Genomic DNA, 17,166 nt, shown 5'->3' with positions numbered 1-17,166 from the left:
GAAAGGATTCCAAATCACTATTGATAAGAGAAATGCAAATTAAGACAACTCTGAGATACCACTACACACCTGTCATATTGGCTAATATGACAGAAAAGATAGTGATGAATGTTGGAGGGGATGCAGGAAAACTGGGACATTGATGCATTGTTGGTGGAGTTGTGAATAGATCCAGTCGTTCTGGAGAGCAATTTGGAACTATGCTCAAAAAGTTATCTAACTGCATACCCTTTGATATAGCAGTGTTACTACTGGGCTTATATCTCAAAGAAATATTAAAGAAGGGAAAGGGACTTGTATGTGCCAAAATGTTTGTGACAGCCCTTTTTGTAGTGGATAGAAACTGGAGATTGATTGGATGCTCATCAATTGGAGAATCGTTGGGTAAATTTTGGTATATGAATGTTATGGAATATTATTGTTCTGTAAGAAATGACCAGTAGGATGAATACAGAGATGCTTGGAGAGACTTACATGAACTGATGCTATTTGAAATGAGCAGAACCAGGAAATCATTATATACTTCAACAACAATACTGTATGAGGATGTATTCTGATGGAAGTACATATCTTTAACAAAGAGAAGATCCAATTCAGTTCCAATTGATCAATGATGGACAGAATCAGCTACATCCAGAGAAAGAACACTGGGAAATGAACGTGGACTACTTGCATTTTTGTTTTTCTTCCCAGGTGGATTTTTGTCTTCTGAATCCAATTTTTCTTGTGCAACAAGAAAACTGTACGGCACATATATATTGTATTTAAGATATATTTTAACATGTATGAGACTGCCTGCCATCTAGGGGAGGAGATGGAGGGAGGGAAGGGAAAAGTTGGAACAGAAGTGAGTGCAAGGGATAATGTTGCAAAACTTACCCATGTATATGTTCTGTCAATTAAAAGCTATAATAAAAAATAATATAAAATTTTAAAAAGAAAGAAAGAAAGAATCTGTTTCCTTATTTCTGGTATCACATTCATATACCATATTTTTTTTCAAACATTCCTTTATTGAACAGTTATTATTGAACAGTTTCTTAGATTTCCCATTTTTTACCATTTATGGTAAAACCTTTACCATTAAATGAGGTGCCCTAAATATTTTTGAATATAGGGGACCTTTTCTTTCTTCTTTGTTCTCTCTCTCTCTCTCTCTCTCTCTCTTCTCTCTCTATTTCTTTCTTTCTTTTTTTTTTAATGGCCTAGATGTATAAATCTAAATGTGGAAGACAGTCTTAGGGAAAGTGACTTCAACTTTCCAAGAATAAGACAAAAGTCAAGAAAACCTAATTTTAAGAGAGGTTGAAGGAAGAAAACAAGAAAGATAAAGGAAGGCCCAAAACTTAGGCTTTTGCTTAAGGAAACAATTGAAAAAATTAAGTGCCTATTCCCACCTCCTGGGAAGTATAAGTAATGAATTACTATTGGATCTGAAACATTAATGGAAATGTTTCATTATCTAAAGAGAGCGTTGCACGATTAGATTTCTTTCTCATATCACCTTTTTTTTTTTCTCCAGTCCTAAAATCAAAGGTTTTAATAAGTTCTTTTTGTAAGTTCTATCCTTTTGAATTCAAGCTAATATCAATAGAGAAATGTAACCAATTGATTTCACCTCTGCTAAAGAGGAAATCTATGAAAGTCAATTGAGTCAAACCTGTGGATTGACAGAGATATGGAAAAGCCCTTTGATTTTTCCCACCTTATAATAACCTCCTATCCCTTTCTGAGGACCACATTCAGAACAGCCCTAGTTTTTTCTTCTACCTATTTAAAAAGTGTTTTGATTATATTTTCCACTATTTAGTTCTAAAGTTTGTGGTTGTTATTAAAGGTTATTTCAGGGGTTTAAAATTATATTAACACTGTGTTGAGATCCTAAAATAATTGCCTAATTTTTATCAAAGTGTAATTAAATTTCTATATATGTAATCTTCCTAAATTAATGGGGAGGGGGGTGTGATTTTAAAATGAAGAATTTTACAACCAAATAAACTCTTGAATTTTAACTTTAAAAAAAATTGAACCTCTTTCATAGCTTTCATAGCTATAGTTGCATAGCTATGCAAATGCAAAGATTCTTACTAAACAAGATGTTATATAGAGCTGTCCTTAGTCCTGATTCAGTAATAGATCTCTCAGATCAAGAAAAACTAAGTGAATAAAATATCATATGAATCATTCACAGTACTGGAATGAAGAATAGGATCATGGTTGTCTAGTTTTGAGAATAACAACAGAAAAGGGATGTCAAAAGCTTGGAAAAGATTCAGGATAAGGCCAAAAAATGAATAAAGGGATTGAAAATTAGATTTATAAAGAAAAGTTCATGAAATTGGACCAATTCAACAACATATAGAAGATTGGAGTTTATTTAATAACTTTTTTTCATCATGACAAACTCTTACCCAGAGAATAGTGACTAGCTATTTTGTATTTCCACTGAGAATTTTCCTTTAAAAAAATAGAAAATAAAGAAAATATACTTAAATTTCAACTGAAGGATTTTGGTTAAGATGATCACATTTAAACATTTCAATAGTTGCTAGAGAGGATATTAGAATTTTTTCCTGAAAAAAAAAAATTTCTCAAACGTTTACCTTTAGCATGGTTCTTGCCTAAAGGCAGAAAAACAGAACAAATGACCTGAAGGTAGTTTTTCTAAACTTTTCTAAACTTTAGATATGTATAGATACATAGTATATTATAAATATTGCCTTCATGAATTTATATACCATTTTAGTTAAAAGCTAGTTGTAGTAATTATTAGTTTCTTGAGAAAATGTTTTCTTTTTAAGAAATTTGTTCATCATTTACTTAACTTGTTTTAACAATCAAAAAAGAAGAAATCATATTAAAAATTGCAAACAATTTTTAGAAGATCAAGTGGAGAAATCAGAAAAACCTCTTGTAGAAGATGGCATGAACTGAACTTTAAATGGATAGGGATTCCATAAGAAATAGTTGAAGAGGGAGAGCATTACAAACATGAAGACATAAAAGTAATACATACAAAGTGCTGCAAATTCAACATCCTTTAAGTTTTTTCCTTATTTTTTTTCTGAGAATAGAATGCTAAGTTAAAAAGTAAAAACCTTATTAGGCAGCATTGTGCTAAATGCTAGGATTAGAATTACTCAATGAAAAAGCTCCTCTCGGAGGAGCTTACCTTCTCTTCTTTCCTTCTCTTGAGGGAAATGAAATGAGATAAACCAATAAAAGTGCATTCCATCAATAAAAGAAATCACCAGATTCACTTTTTAACTCATTTCTCTATTTGGTTTTTTATAATAGAAGCTAATTTTTTATCACAAGTTAAGAAACCCTTCCCAGTCCCCCAGGTTTGATCTTCTGACATTGCCATCACTGTTTCAGACTTTTATCATCATCCTGTCTTTCCCTTCTCTAATGCATCATCAAATGAACCATTAAAATGGTTTTTCCTAAAGTGCAGTTTTGATCATGTTAAGTCAGAGTGATGTGTTGGGAGTGTTAGAAGAGAGAAGGGGACATATTTGAGAAATGTTGTAAATGCCTTAGCAATAGCTTGGATATAGGAAGTGAGAGAGAATGAGAAATTCAGGCTGACTGTCACAAGCCTGGAGAACTGGAAGGGGTTTCTTAATTTGTGAGGACTTGTTAACTTATATAGTTTAATAGAGTTAAACATTCTTGTTTACAATTAATATTGGTTCAAGTATTTTATGTAGAGCACTATAAGGAGATAAAGGGGAAAAAACTTACTGTATTATAACAGTCATCTGAAAGTCATCTGAAAGGTTGTAATGAGAGAGATATTGTGCATCTTTTACATACATACATAAAGAACATGCTTGATTTGATCTGCAGTATAACTGAATCTATTAATATGGAAAGGTCCTTTAAAATGAAATTTTTCAGAGGAAAACTTTTTTTTTACTCTGGAAAAACTTTTAATAGAATGCTATTGAATCACCATTGAAGTTCAAAAGCATTAGGGAATTTTATATCCTCTAAGGAAATAAATTATTTTTAAAAAAAGAAAGAAAGAAATCCTTCATCTGAATTCAAAGTTTGAGGCTATTATAATCATACTATTTGAGTATTATTAGCTATTATAAATTCCAATTATTTAGACTCTCAAATAAATAATTTCATTTGATCTGACAGTATTTGTTTTTGTAAAGCATTATTTTTTTTTTTAACTTTAAGGAAATAAGTGACTTGCCTAGGGTCACACTGCTAATACAATTTTGAAGCCAGGTCCTCCTGACTCCAGGGCTGGTGTTCTATCTACTGTACCACTTAACCTGCCCCAGGACATCAGTTCTTTTAAAAAATTGTTGCACTTAATCTGTGATTCTGTGATTTTACTTAATGTAATTTGAGATTGGCAGTTGGTTAATATACAGGGGGGAAAAATCATAGTATACATCCTGTATATAATAAGTCTGAAAGAATGGAATATTTCTTTGGAGAAATATTTTTCAGTTTTCATTTATGGAATATTGGCATTACTGTTCCATTTTAAAAGTAATTTAAAATAGTCATTTAAAACTATTCATTTTAATATCTTGTCTGACTTTTTTGCAGTTTTCAGGATTTTGATATTCAAGGATCAAGGCGATGCAATTTAGACTGGTTAACAATAGAAACCTTCAAGAATGTTGAAAGTTACAGAGCCTGTGGCTCCACTCTTCCACCACCATATATTTCTTCACAGGACCATGTTTGGATCAAATTTCATTCTGATGACAGCATCTCTAGGAAAGGTTTCAGACTGGCATATTTTTCAGGTATGTGGTTTTATAAAAGAAGTCAAACTTTAGAGATTGAGCTATTTATTTGAATAGAGGGAAACAGGATTAACAGTGTCCTTTCACACAAAGGTTAATTGAATCTAAGCTTCAGACAGTGGCACAGTTGTTTGGAGCATTTCCTTAGATTGAATCTGACATTGGCAGGGGCAGGGAAGACTATTAGAGGTCAGATATGATAGCTCTTAACCTCCATGCTCACCTGGGAATAGTCAAAAGACATTTTGAGGCTGCATCCCTTGTCCGATTCAGACTAGTTCAACTTACAGAAGAGGAAATGAGAGAGGGAGAGAGAAACAAAGGGAAGGAAGGAGGTTGGGAGAAAAAAGATAGGAAAGGAAAGCAAAAGAAAGGAAAAGAGAGAGAAAGAAATGAGAGAGGGAAGGGAGGAGTGAATAAAAATGAAAAGGAGGGAGGAAGGAAGGATTTAAGATACCCGTAGTATACGTCAGACACTGTAGTAAATATTATCTCATTTGATCCTCACAACAATCCTGAAAGGTAGATGTTGTCATTATTCCTATTTTACAGTTGAGAAAATTGAGGCAGACAAAGTAAGTTACTAACCCAGGAGCACACATCTGCCAAGTGTCTCATATGAAGTTTGAATAGGGAATAGAAAATACTCTCAAGTACTATGCAGTCTAATAGGGGAAATAAAAGTATATATTTAAGTACCTATGGAATAAGTATAAGGAGAATAAACACAAATGTATAGTAAATATTTACAAAATAATTAAATAAAAGATAGGGAGGATACTCACATTAGGTAGAAAGTAGTGATTAAGCTAAGTTTTGGGGGAGAGAGGGGTTCTGTGAGAGTCTAGTAAGAGGGAATGTATTTCATGCATAAGAAGATATACAAAAATACAAGGATAGGAGATAAAGTACCCTAAGTAAGGAACAGAAGGAAAACCAGTCTGACTGTATTATAAAGTATCTGAATCAGTCTAATAGATAATGACTGTGGGAAGTTAGGTTGGGACTACATCATAAAAAATTTTAGAAGCAAAGCAAAGATGTCTTTACTTGATCATAGAGGATATTATGAACTACTAGAATTTCCTGAGCAGGAGTATTGAAATGCTTAGAGTTACTATACACACTCACACTCTTTTCTAAATCTTTCTCTCCCTCAAAATCCCAGGAAAAGAATAAATTTAGTATACTATCGTGGTCAAAATTCTCAAAATGTCTTAAATCTGTTTCTTAAATCCTGTATCTGGATTTTTTTCCTTCTCTCTCCACAAACCCAAAGATTATGCATCTAACAATGAACTTGGAACAGAGCTCATCTCAAAAAAAGTGAAAGAATTGAACAGACACCCCCTCCCCAAGTACTCCCACACTTGTTAATAAAAAACAAACCAAAGAGCTGTTGGAAAATGAGATCTCTTTATCTTGGAATACTGAATTATAGGAGGGGTGGCCAGGACCGATTTTCTGTTTTGTGTATCTGATGAGGTGACCCCAGAAAATTCATAAAAATAATTGAATAAAAATGATTTGAGAATAAGGATAATATTATCGTGCCATAATTTTTATCTTTCACATACTTTTTTCTTTATTTCTTTTTACCTTTTTGTTATTACTTAAGCCCAAATTGTTTATAGAGATAGAATAAAAAAAGAAGGAATGGAAAGAATAGAAAGGTTGTACTCGGCTCCCCCCTCCTCTTTTTTTTTATTTTTTTTATTCTCTTCCCTCTTCTCCTTTCTTTCCTATCTCCTTCCCTTCTCTTGATTTCTCTCATGTGTGTGTTTGGTAGAACCATTTCTCTTAGGCCTTTAGAAAAATAATTATGGCCAGTTTTTCAGTTTGTATTTAACAGTATGATAACTTAAGAGCTACATAAGTAAATCATTGGTACTAAAGCCTATTAAATCATAGTGGAAAGAATATTTTCTGTTGGGCCCAAGGAAGAAGGAGTAAGCAGGACAGAAGGATAAGAAATCAATGATAAGGAGTCATGTAAAATGAACAAAAGGAAAAATAAAATAAAGATTCAGACCACATATAAACCAGCTCCTATGCAAAGCAAACTTAATAGAGATGGTGCTGGTTTCGTGCTCATATTGTTCATCTCTTTTCCCATCCCCAAATTTCATAAATGGAACAAGTGTATATTTCTTTTCTGACTCTGTTGAATCTGCCTGTGCAAGTAGAGATTATCTAGTTTTTGGCAGATCAGCTTATTAGATATAATCTCTCTCTATGTGTAAGAAGTGCTTAATTAGTACCATCTTCTGTTTCATAACTGCTTTACAGAGAATTAAACAGGCTGTCACCTTGTAATTGGAATCTAGTATTTAGTAATAAAAAGAAACAATATCTAAAATAAATTAAGTGCAGTTTTGACAAACATTTGGCTTTAAATGAAGTACATGGAATGTTATGTTTTCAACAAAAGAAAACATTAAATTGAGCAAATGAAACATGAAATACAAGTTGAGGAATAGTAAATCTTCAGTTTCCTGTAGTTGCAAATAAACGGGTAAAGTGTAATCTCATTAATAACTATAACTAAATTGTTTTAGAACTTCCTTATTTTCTTAATAGCCTGATTGACCTTGTTAATTTGCCTTACCTGCCATTTTCAGTTTTGCCAAAAAGACTTCAATCAATAAGTCTCATTCCCTGTACTAACTAAAGTGTTTCAGAGTTTTAAGTAATTGTAATTGGTACTTTGTGCCTTAGGAAGTGAGTTAAAAGTACTTTTGCATTTCACTTTTGATGATAGCCTCATCCAGTCTGTCCACTAGCATGTTGCATGAAGAATGAAATTTTTACTTCACCTTTAGTTTTCTCAAGATAGAATTGATGGAATTTTTGGTAATATGGGGAAGCTTGTCCTTGTCTCTCCTATTCTTCCTGAAGTGCCTCATTATAGTGTATAAAATTTCATGTTTCATAAGCCACAAATTCCCTTAAATGTTTATTTGAAAGTAAAAAGATTGAAATCACATTGTAATATTCATGTAAAAAATGGAAGAGTTGTCATTCCTCCCCAACCTGTTTTACCAATAAGAATATAATATCTAATAAATTTGAAACTATATTCTTATAGAACTGCCAAACAATAAGCAGATTCTTAATATTTTATTTTATTTATTTGGGGGGGAGGAGGCAGTTGGGATTAATTGACTTGTGCAGGGTCACACAGCTAGTAAGTCAGTCTCTGAGTTTGGATTTGAACTCAGGTCCTTCCAACTCCAGAGCACTCTACTGCTCTCTCCACTGCACTATCCAACTGCCCCTATCAGAGTCTTAATACAGGTATATAAATGGATTGGACCATTGGCATAATTCTCCTAACTATTGACAAGATGTCCTCTCTGTGATGTTTAATTTAAGCATTTGCTTATGAAGTATGTTTTCTATCAACTACGTGCCAATTCAGTTTAATAAGTAATTAATTGCCTACTATATGCAGCTAATGAATAAATTTGCTTACTAAAGAAACTAGTATTGGGGTCAATCTTAACAGAATTTTATGACTATCACTTTCTGAAGATAGTCTTTTCAACTATTAGGTAACTCCTTTCTATAAGACGGTCCTAAAGAAGTAATAGGACCCCTAATGAGAGAACTGCCAAGTATAATTCATCTTCCATAGAGAAGTAAAGAACATATTGACAGCTTAATAAAGCTATGTAAAATTAAAGAACTTGGTCTGGTCTGATATAGACCTGTCTCTAAATTCTTAACTATAAGAGTATCTTATAAAGGCCCCTTTATTCAGATATGTTATAGCACTTTACTAAATTTTGAGCCTTAAGATAAACTTGTGTAAAGAATATCATCATCTATTTTAGATTTTTCATTCAAATAATATGTTATTTTATAATGATTAAACTTCTATTTGGTTTTATCTTTGAAACAGTTTTTTATTTGTGCAAAATATATCATTTCTCATCCTGTTATCCCTCCAGGAAAATCTGATGAACCAAATTGTGCATGTGATCAATTTCGCTGCGGTAATGGGAAATGCATTCCTGAAACTTGGAAATGTAATAACATGGATGAATGCGGAGACAATTCTGATGAAGAGATATGTGCCAAAGAAGCTGATCCTCCAACAGCTTCCTCTTTTCAACCCTGTGCTTACAACCAATTCCAATGCCTGTCTCGATTTACCAAAGTTTACACTTGTCTTCCTGAATCCTTAAAATGTGATGGGAACATTGACTGCCTTGACCTAGGAGATGAAATAGACTGTGATGTACAAACATGTGGACAGTGGTTAAAATACTTTTATGGTACTTTTAATTCTCCCAATTATCCAGACTTTTATCCTCCAGGAAGCAATTGTACCTGGCTAATAGACACTGGTGATCATCGCAAAGTAATTTTGCGCTTCACTGACTTTAAGCTTGATGGTACTGGTTATGGCGATTATGTCAAAATATATGATGGATTAGAAGAAAATCCACACAAGCTTTTACGTGTATTAACTGCATTTGACTCTCATGCACCTCTTACAGTTGTTTCTTCTTCTGGGCAGATAAGAGTACATTTTTGTGCTGATAAAGTAAATGCTGCTAGGGGTTTTAACGCTACCTATCAAGTAGATGGCTTCTGTTTGCCTTGGGAAATACCCTGTGGGGGTAACTGGGGTTGTTATACTGAGCAGCAGCGTTGTGATGGGTATTGGCATTGTCCAAATGGAAGGGATGAAATCAATTGTACCATGTGCCAAAAGGAGGAATTTCCTTGTTCGAGAAATGGTGTCTGTTATCCTCGCTCTGACCGCTGCAACTACCAGAATCACTGCCCTAATGGCTCAGATGAAAAAAACTGCTTTTTTTGCCAACCAGGAAATTTTCATTGCAAAAATAACCGATGTGTGTTTGAAAGCTGGGTGTGTGATTCTCAAGATGACTGTGGTGATGGTAGTGATGAGGAGAACTGTCCAGTAATTGTGCCTACCAGAGTAATAACAGCAGCAGTCATTGGGAGTCTCATCTGTGGGCTATTACTCGTCATTGCCTTGGGGTGTACTTGTAAACTCTACTCTTTAAGAATGTTTGAACGAAGGTCAGTATGAAAATTAAAATTAAACTGACATCTTTTATATTTTGTACAGTAAAATATGCTGTTATCCCTAATAGATCCTAATAGAAGGGTGTTCTTAAAAATGGTAAATATTTGAGATTGTTTTAATTGGGAAGACCTGTAAAAGATAGAAAAATAACATTGCCTATGGTGGGAAATAGGAAAGAACACTGGACATTGAATCTAATCTACCTCCAGCACTTATTAGCTATATGACCATGGATGATTATTCACTTAACTTTTCTGAGATTGTTTTCTTTTCTATAAAATTGTGATAATGGCTGAAGTGATGCTTCTTAAGATTAGTGTGAATATTAAATGAACTTATGTGCATAATGAGCTTTATAGACCTTATTATATATGTCAACTCACTAGAATGTCAGAAGGGTGGCTGAGAAATGAATGAGTAGAACTCCAAAGGAAGTAACTATAATCAGAATCAAGATAAGAAAAAAATCATCTGTAGCCAGCAGTTCCTGTTTTCATTCATTCATTCATTATTTATTTATTTGTTGTAGGAGCTATTGTATAAACTAAAGTTTTCATGCTACCTTTTTTAATTCTCCGAGTTATCATGATGCAGATTTAAAAAGCATACACAAATCATTAAAAGAGAAATTAAACCTAGCTGATATCCTTAAAGTTTAGAATGAAGGAAAAATTTTGCTATTATAATAACATTCAAAACAAATGAAAAATGCACTAAAATTAAGTAAAAAAGAATCTGTTGAAACATGTAGTATTAACTTGTTTTCTTCCTTCCCTTCTCTATTTTAAAAAGATCATTTGAAACACAGTTGTCGAGAGTTGAAGCAGAATTACTAAGAAGAGAAGCTCCTCCTTCTTATGGACAATTAATAGCCCAAGGATTGATTCCACCAGTTGAAGATTTCCCTGTTTGTTCACCGAACCAGGTACAGTATACTTGATAAATTTGAAATCATAGGATCAAAACACTTCTAATATACAGTAGCCTCAAATACTTACTAGCAGTGCAATCCTGGGCAAGTCATTTAACCCCATTTACCTCAATTTCCTCATCTGTAAAGTGATCTGGAAAAGGAAATGACACATCACTTCAGTATCTTTGCCAAGAAAACCTCATTTAGAGTCACAATGGATCAGAAACAACTGAATAGCACACTTCCTATTACCCCTACCATCACCCTGCCAACTCTGATAAAATTATAGAAATCTTTACCATGACCCTTTGGGATAATCTTTTAAATAACCCTATTTTCTTTTTTTCTATTTAAATAAGCTGTTGTTTATACAGCTTTGGTAGCTTTTACTTTAAAATATGTTTTAAATAGTTCCCGTTAAGATGTTTTGTATCTTTCTTTACTTTTTACATTAGCATAATCTATTCATAGTGATTTTAATAAATTATTAGGCATAATTATTTGTTGGGAAAGAGGAGTTTCTTGAGTAGTTTTATAGAATAATTTGTTGAAGTGAAATTTAAAAAATAAAATTCAGGAGGTAAGCTGTTTGCTTGGCAAACATCTGTATTTGATGGTCTGTATAGCAATTAATAACAAAATTAATCTGTTAGTTATTCTATACTAGACTAACCAATAGAGTAATTGCTGTAAAGATAACATTTTGACCTAATTGAGAGAAAAGACTTTCACATTTGAATTTGAGAGAATATAATAAAAGACTGGTAGTAAATAATACTATATTTTCTGTGAACTTTCATTGATTAGATATATTTTTTAAAAATTATGTGCCGTTAATGCTCAAAATCATTGGCTTATTAAATAGTTCCTAATTGTCAGAAATGGGTTTGAATCTGTAGCGCCTGTCTAATATGCTTTCCACCATAATGTTGCTATTTCCTTTACTTAAAAGCCCCTTTTAGCTCTTTCTCTCCCAGTAGGATGACTTGACTTTGAATCAGTTTTTTAGGGTGAAATCAACAGTCTAAAGAGTTAAAATGTGCCACTGATTGCTTCTCTGTATACACAAGGCATAAATTCAGATAGAGTCCATTGTCTTTCCTGTTCAGCACCTTTGAAGAAAACATCTGGACTTACTGCTAGCCAGTTTTTACTCTGGTCAATGTGACCCCACATGGTGAAGGATTTTATTTCCTTTGTAGTATCAAAGAAACCTCCTTACAAGCTAGTTCATTACTATTTTACCCACCAAATTTTTAAGTAGGTTTAATCTTCAGAATTTCATGTAAATATTTTTATGAATTCAATTATAAATTTTTGAGTGTGAAAAGTTAAGGTATTTTCAACAGTGTCACCAAGTATAAGCAACAACTTTAAGATCTCTAATTGATTTTTAAACAGAAGTGAGTGGAAAAAAGAAAGAGTAGGATTTTCTAGGGTTTTCTAGCTCCTTTCTGCAAATAACTGTCCATAGAGCCTTGGGCACATTTACTTAACTTCTTCAAACCCCACTTTCTTCATCTGTAATATCTCTCCCACTGATCAACTCACTGAACAATAAGAATATTTATGTGAAAGTGATTTTGTTAACTCTAAAGTGTTATAATTTTGTTTTTATTTATCTTCTAAGTCATGAGAGCCAAAAATCACAAAATAGGATAAATATAGACTTTTGATGTTATTTTATAAAAAGTTAAAGACATTTTAGAATCAGAAGACAGTATTAGAAACCTCCCTCAAACATAAATTTTCTTCCTGATTGTCATTTTCATACTTGTTTAGAAAATCTGCTTCTCACTTAGTGCTGAATTTTGGAATATCTCTACAATAACAGAATATTATGTTTTGGCAGAGGTTTGAGGAGTAATATATTTTAGTAGTCCCCATGGAAATCCAAAATATTGTATTGTACTTAAATTAGAGAGGAAGAAAATAAAAAAATCTCATTAGGTGTTACATCTTATTCTTCATGTGAAGCTCAAAGATTAAAGGAACATATTGAGTCATTACTTGGAGAGAAACAAAGACTGTCCTTTGGCATATTTGAAGTCACAAATGACTAATTTGTGAATATAGAGGATTTTCCTAAGTGAATTTATAGTTCTAATGTTGCTTTGCTTAACCACCAGGTGGCGATTAGAGTCTGCAGTTTATGTACTTGGAATTTGAGTATATGTAATAATTTGCAAACTCCCATTTATCTTGAATGCTTAGAGAATGACTAATGTTAGGGTTAATTTTATGTTCTTCATTACCATATATATTCAGTAAAGAATATAAGATTGATTTGTGAAAAGAGCACTGTTGAAAGTAGAATGTCTTTGTTCATGTTGAATCTCTTTCACTTTTTAGAGGTGTAAAGTTAAGTTATTCTCTAAGGTCGTCAATAGATAGATAATATATTATATTATATATATAATAGATAAATATATACTCTATGTTATAGCATCTTCATAAAGATAAAATGAGATCATGTATAGAAAATGCTTTGTAAGGTATAAAGAACTTCAGAATTGGGATTTAGTAGTATTAACTACATTATAATTCTAATAATTTAATATCTGATGATTTAGGTATCCAAAATGCCTTGGGAAAATAATTTATGAATGCTTATTATAATGTGACATTATAAAAATTATGGTTATTAGTACTTTATGGTTATCTCAATTATAGATCTCAACTATAGATAGTACTTTATGGTTATCTCAATTATATAAGAGAAAAGTTGTTTTTATATATTGATCAATTCTTTTGTTATTTTCTTCTTCTTCAATCCTTTGGGATCTCTGATTTCATCTTGTTCACATGCCTTTCACCCATGCAGATCACAGTTCCACCACCAGACAGTCTACTTGCAGCTTGATGGGATCTGCCATAATGATTTGAACTAATCTTTGAAAACTTTATGAAGTATGGGACTTCAGTGTAGAACCAATATTTTATACTTCTAAAAATTTAAGCATAAAGTTTTGATTTGTGAAGTTGTAATGCCACATTTGAGCAATTTTTTTATCTTATAAAGTTTAATGGTTTGCTTTTTTTTTTTTTAATAAAAAACCCATGTTCATGAAACAACATTTAAATAAGTTATGCTTTATATTCCTAATTGATGTTGAATTTTTCAGCTTTGACAATATTTTCCAGTAAAAGTAAATTGATTTACTGTTGGGAAATCTGGTAATTGAAGAGGAGGTCTGAGGGTTTTCATTAAAAAAAATGGTTAAAAGTTTATTCTTACATTTATATAATCTTTACTATAATAGGGACTGTAATTTCATTATTATAGAGAGATAATAAAGGAAGAAACTCAAGCTGTGCAGATCTGTACCTTGTCTTCCAGTACCAGTCTTAGACAGTTTCCCAGAGCACAGAGATGTTAAGTGTTGTATCTTGGATTCCAAAACTAGTATATGTCAGGAAAGATTTGGATTAGGTTCTCACCGATTTCAAGACCACTTATCTTTCTACTAAAATTATATGTATATGGAGATCAGTTCTAATCTTAAAACAGCTAAATTTTCTAAAATGTGAATTAGAGACTAAAGTAGAATGTAAACAAATCTATATGGGAAAATACTTAGTAGATTTTCTCAAAGAGAAAATTTGACTCTTTTCCTCAAATAGTAACAGGAAGGATTGATGGTATTTATTTTCTCTTATACAGATTGTTGGGATATTTTATTTTAGTCTTACTGCCTCATGTTGCTTTATAATATTTTAAAAGCCTTCAAGATTTACTTAAATTATGTTATCCATAAAGAACATTTTATAATATTTAGAAATAGTAAATATATATAATGTTATAGTTTACATGCTTTTCCTTTTTTGTTGTTGCAGGCTTCAGTTTTGGAAAACTTAAGGCTAGCTGTGCGATCTCAACTTGGATTTACCTCAATCAGACTCCCAATAGCAGGCAGATCCAGCAACATTTGGAATCGTATTTTTAATTTTGCAAGATCACGTCATTCAGGATCACTAGCTCTGGTCTCAGCAGATGGAGATGATGTTCCAAATCAAAATTCTAGTAGAGAACCTGAAAGAAATACTGCTCACAGAAACCTATTTTCAGTTGAGTCTGATGACACAGACACAGAAAATGAGAGGAGAGATGCTGCTGGAGCAGTTGGTGGAGTTGCAGCCCCTTTGCCTCAGAAGGTCCCTCCCACAACAGCCATAGAAGCAGCAATAGGAGCATGTGGAAGTTCCTCAAGTCAGAATACCCGTACTGGTAATACAGATAATGGAAGGGAAGTAACCAGTTTGGAGCCTCCAAGTGTGAGTCCAGCTCGTCATCAACTTACCAGTGCACTAAGTCGAGTGACTCAAGGTTTACGTTGGGTACGCTTTACATTAGGGAGATCAAGCTCTGTCAATCAGAACCAGAGTCCTTTGAGACAGCTTGATAATGGAGTACGAGGCAGAGAGGAAGATGATGATGTTGAAATGCTAATTCCTGTTTCTGATGCAGCATCAGACTTTGATGTGAATGACTGTTCCAGACCTCTTCTTGATCTTGCTTCAGATCAAGGACAAGGGCTTAGACAACCTTACAGTGCAGCACACCATGGAGTAAGGCCATGTAATCGAGATGGTCCCTGTGAGCACTGTGGTATTGTGCATACTGCCCAGATACCTGACTCATGCTTAGAACCAATACTAAAAAGTGAAACAAGTGATGATGAGGCTTTGTTACTTTGTTAGGTACAGTTTGAATAGGGGAGATTGTATACAAGTTGGAGCAATATCCAGTCATTGTTTTGTACTTTACAGATAAGAAACTAGTTTTAGTTAAAAAAAAAAAAAAAAAAAAGTCCAGGGCAAATTCATATTCTGATGTGTTAGCCTGCATGGTTAAATAAACACTTCCAACTCTGTAAACTGCTAGAGTGAACATTTTAGCAGCTGCAAATACATCAAGTATCCATACTGTTAAGTAACCAATGTCCATCCCATTAGTTTATAATTTGTTTATCCTGGTACTGTAGTTCACAGTAGAAATATGGCTGCTGGAAACTCATTTGACTTTCAGGTTATTTATCCTATGTTAAGAGATTTATTTGTACAGAGTGATATTTTTCCTTAGAAACTAAACATGTTATTGCCAACACATAATCTGTAATTTAATATACTAAATACTGTTATAGTTGTTAATGTGCAAAAATTCACCTTTTCCCCTTATTTTTGACCTCCAGAACATTTGTCTAAATATTCTTGAATTTCATCTTAATAATATGAACTTATCAAAGGGAGAAAAAAATTCTCAATCTTTTTTGTTAAGTTAAATATGCAGTGGTGTGTGAAATTAGGTATAATTAGATAAACTGATGGCAAATACAAAATCCTTTTATAGATTTTATAACATTGACTTTAATACAATACTCTCTAACATGGTACAAACCAAATGGTATGTAAAATCCCATGTCATTTTTTTTCTTCATCTCTATATGGTGACAGAATAAAGTGGCTGAAGATACTCTACTATGCATAAATTCTTGAACTTTATAAAATATGTACAAATACTGTACGAGATAAGTTACAGCTGGTAATATCTTTCCCTGATATATATGGGGTCTGCTTGTATTGGACCGAAGGGATTTGCACTAAAATCATATCAAGGTCTCAAATGAGCTTAGTGCACAAGCACTATCACTTTAAATACTATTATTCGCTAATACTGCAATGAATATATATTTCTGTAGCTCTTTTCTTGGGGTGTTGCATTTTTATTACAATTTAAATTGCTTTGCTGGTTCTTAATTTATTTATTATATTTAAAGACTGAATTACCTGGTTGTAAGAAAAATGGTATTTTCAGTATACATTTTTTGTTTGGGGAGCAGGGTTTTGTAATTTTCATATTGGAAAAAAACAAGTGGAAAAATCGTTGTTTCAAATTTTGTAATAAGAAGGTTGATATGGCTACTAGAGTGATTACAAGACCCTACATCCTTTTTTTAATTGTCAACTACTGTTAATTTATTCTTCGCCAATCTGTTTTAGTAGCTTAATGATTCAGTACGAAAAAAATGTATTTGTGTGTGGACTATGCTATTTATTAAATTTTAAATACTTTGCTGAATGTCATTTTAGAGCATGTTTAAGGTCTTGTGCATTTGTTGTGTTATGCTGTCAGGCAGAACTGACTAAAATGTTTTAATATGTATTGAAATTAAAATGACTTTTTGTTATGCCTTGAGGTACTTTTTAAATCAAAATTGTTCTTTGTTTTTGTTTAGAATTGGTGCATGCAAAAAATATAATATGTAAAATGCACAATAGAAGAAAAACTAAATTGAATGAAAGGCATGACCATCTTCTCCCTCTAATTATCATATAAATATTAAGTCAGAAATACAGTGAGATTTAGTACAATTGATGGACTAGAATATTCCCTCAAACATAACTAACTA

At 32.5% G+C, this 17,166-nt stretch overlaps 1 protein-coding gene across 2 annotated transcripts in view; it reads left to right on the top strand.

Annotated features, from left to right (window-relative positions):
* Positions 1–16,952, top strand: part of LRP12 (LDL receptor related protein 12) — a 102,060-nt gene extending 85,108 nt beyond the window's left edge. For both annotated transcript variants that reach the window (XM_031947109.1, XM_003760320.4), the window contains 4 exons: positions 4,576–4,778; positions 8,732–9,836; positions 10,636–10,768; positions 14,594–16,952. In XM_031947109.1, coding sequence (XP_031802969.1) covers positions 4,576–4,778; positions 8,732–9,836; positions 10,636–10,768; positions 14,594–15,457 — 2,305 coding nt within the window. In that variant the 3' untranslated portion in view covers positions 15,458–16,952. The remainder of the gene's footprint in view (positions 1–4,575; positions 4,779–8,731; positions 9,837–10,635; positions 10,769–14,593) is intronic.
* Positions 16,953–17,166: the final 214 nt, after the last annotated feature.

Source organism: Sarcophilus harrisii, chromosome 1 (genome assembly GCF_902635505.1).
Source record: "Sarcophilus harrisii chromosome 1, mSarHar1.11, whole genome shotgun sequence".
NCBI lineage: Eukaryota > Metazoa > Chordata > Mammalia > Dasyuromorphia > Dasyuridae > Sarcophilus > Sarcophilus harrisii.
The sequence above is the reverse complement of the archived record's forward strand: the minus strand, read 5'-3'. Positions and strand labels throughout refer to the sequence as shown.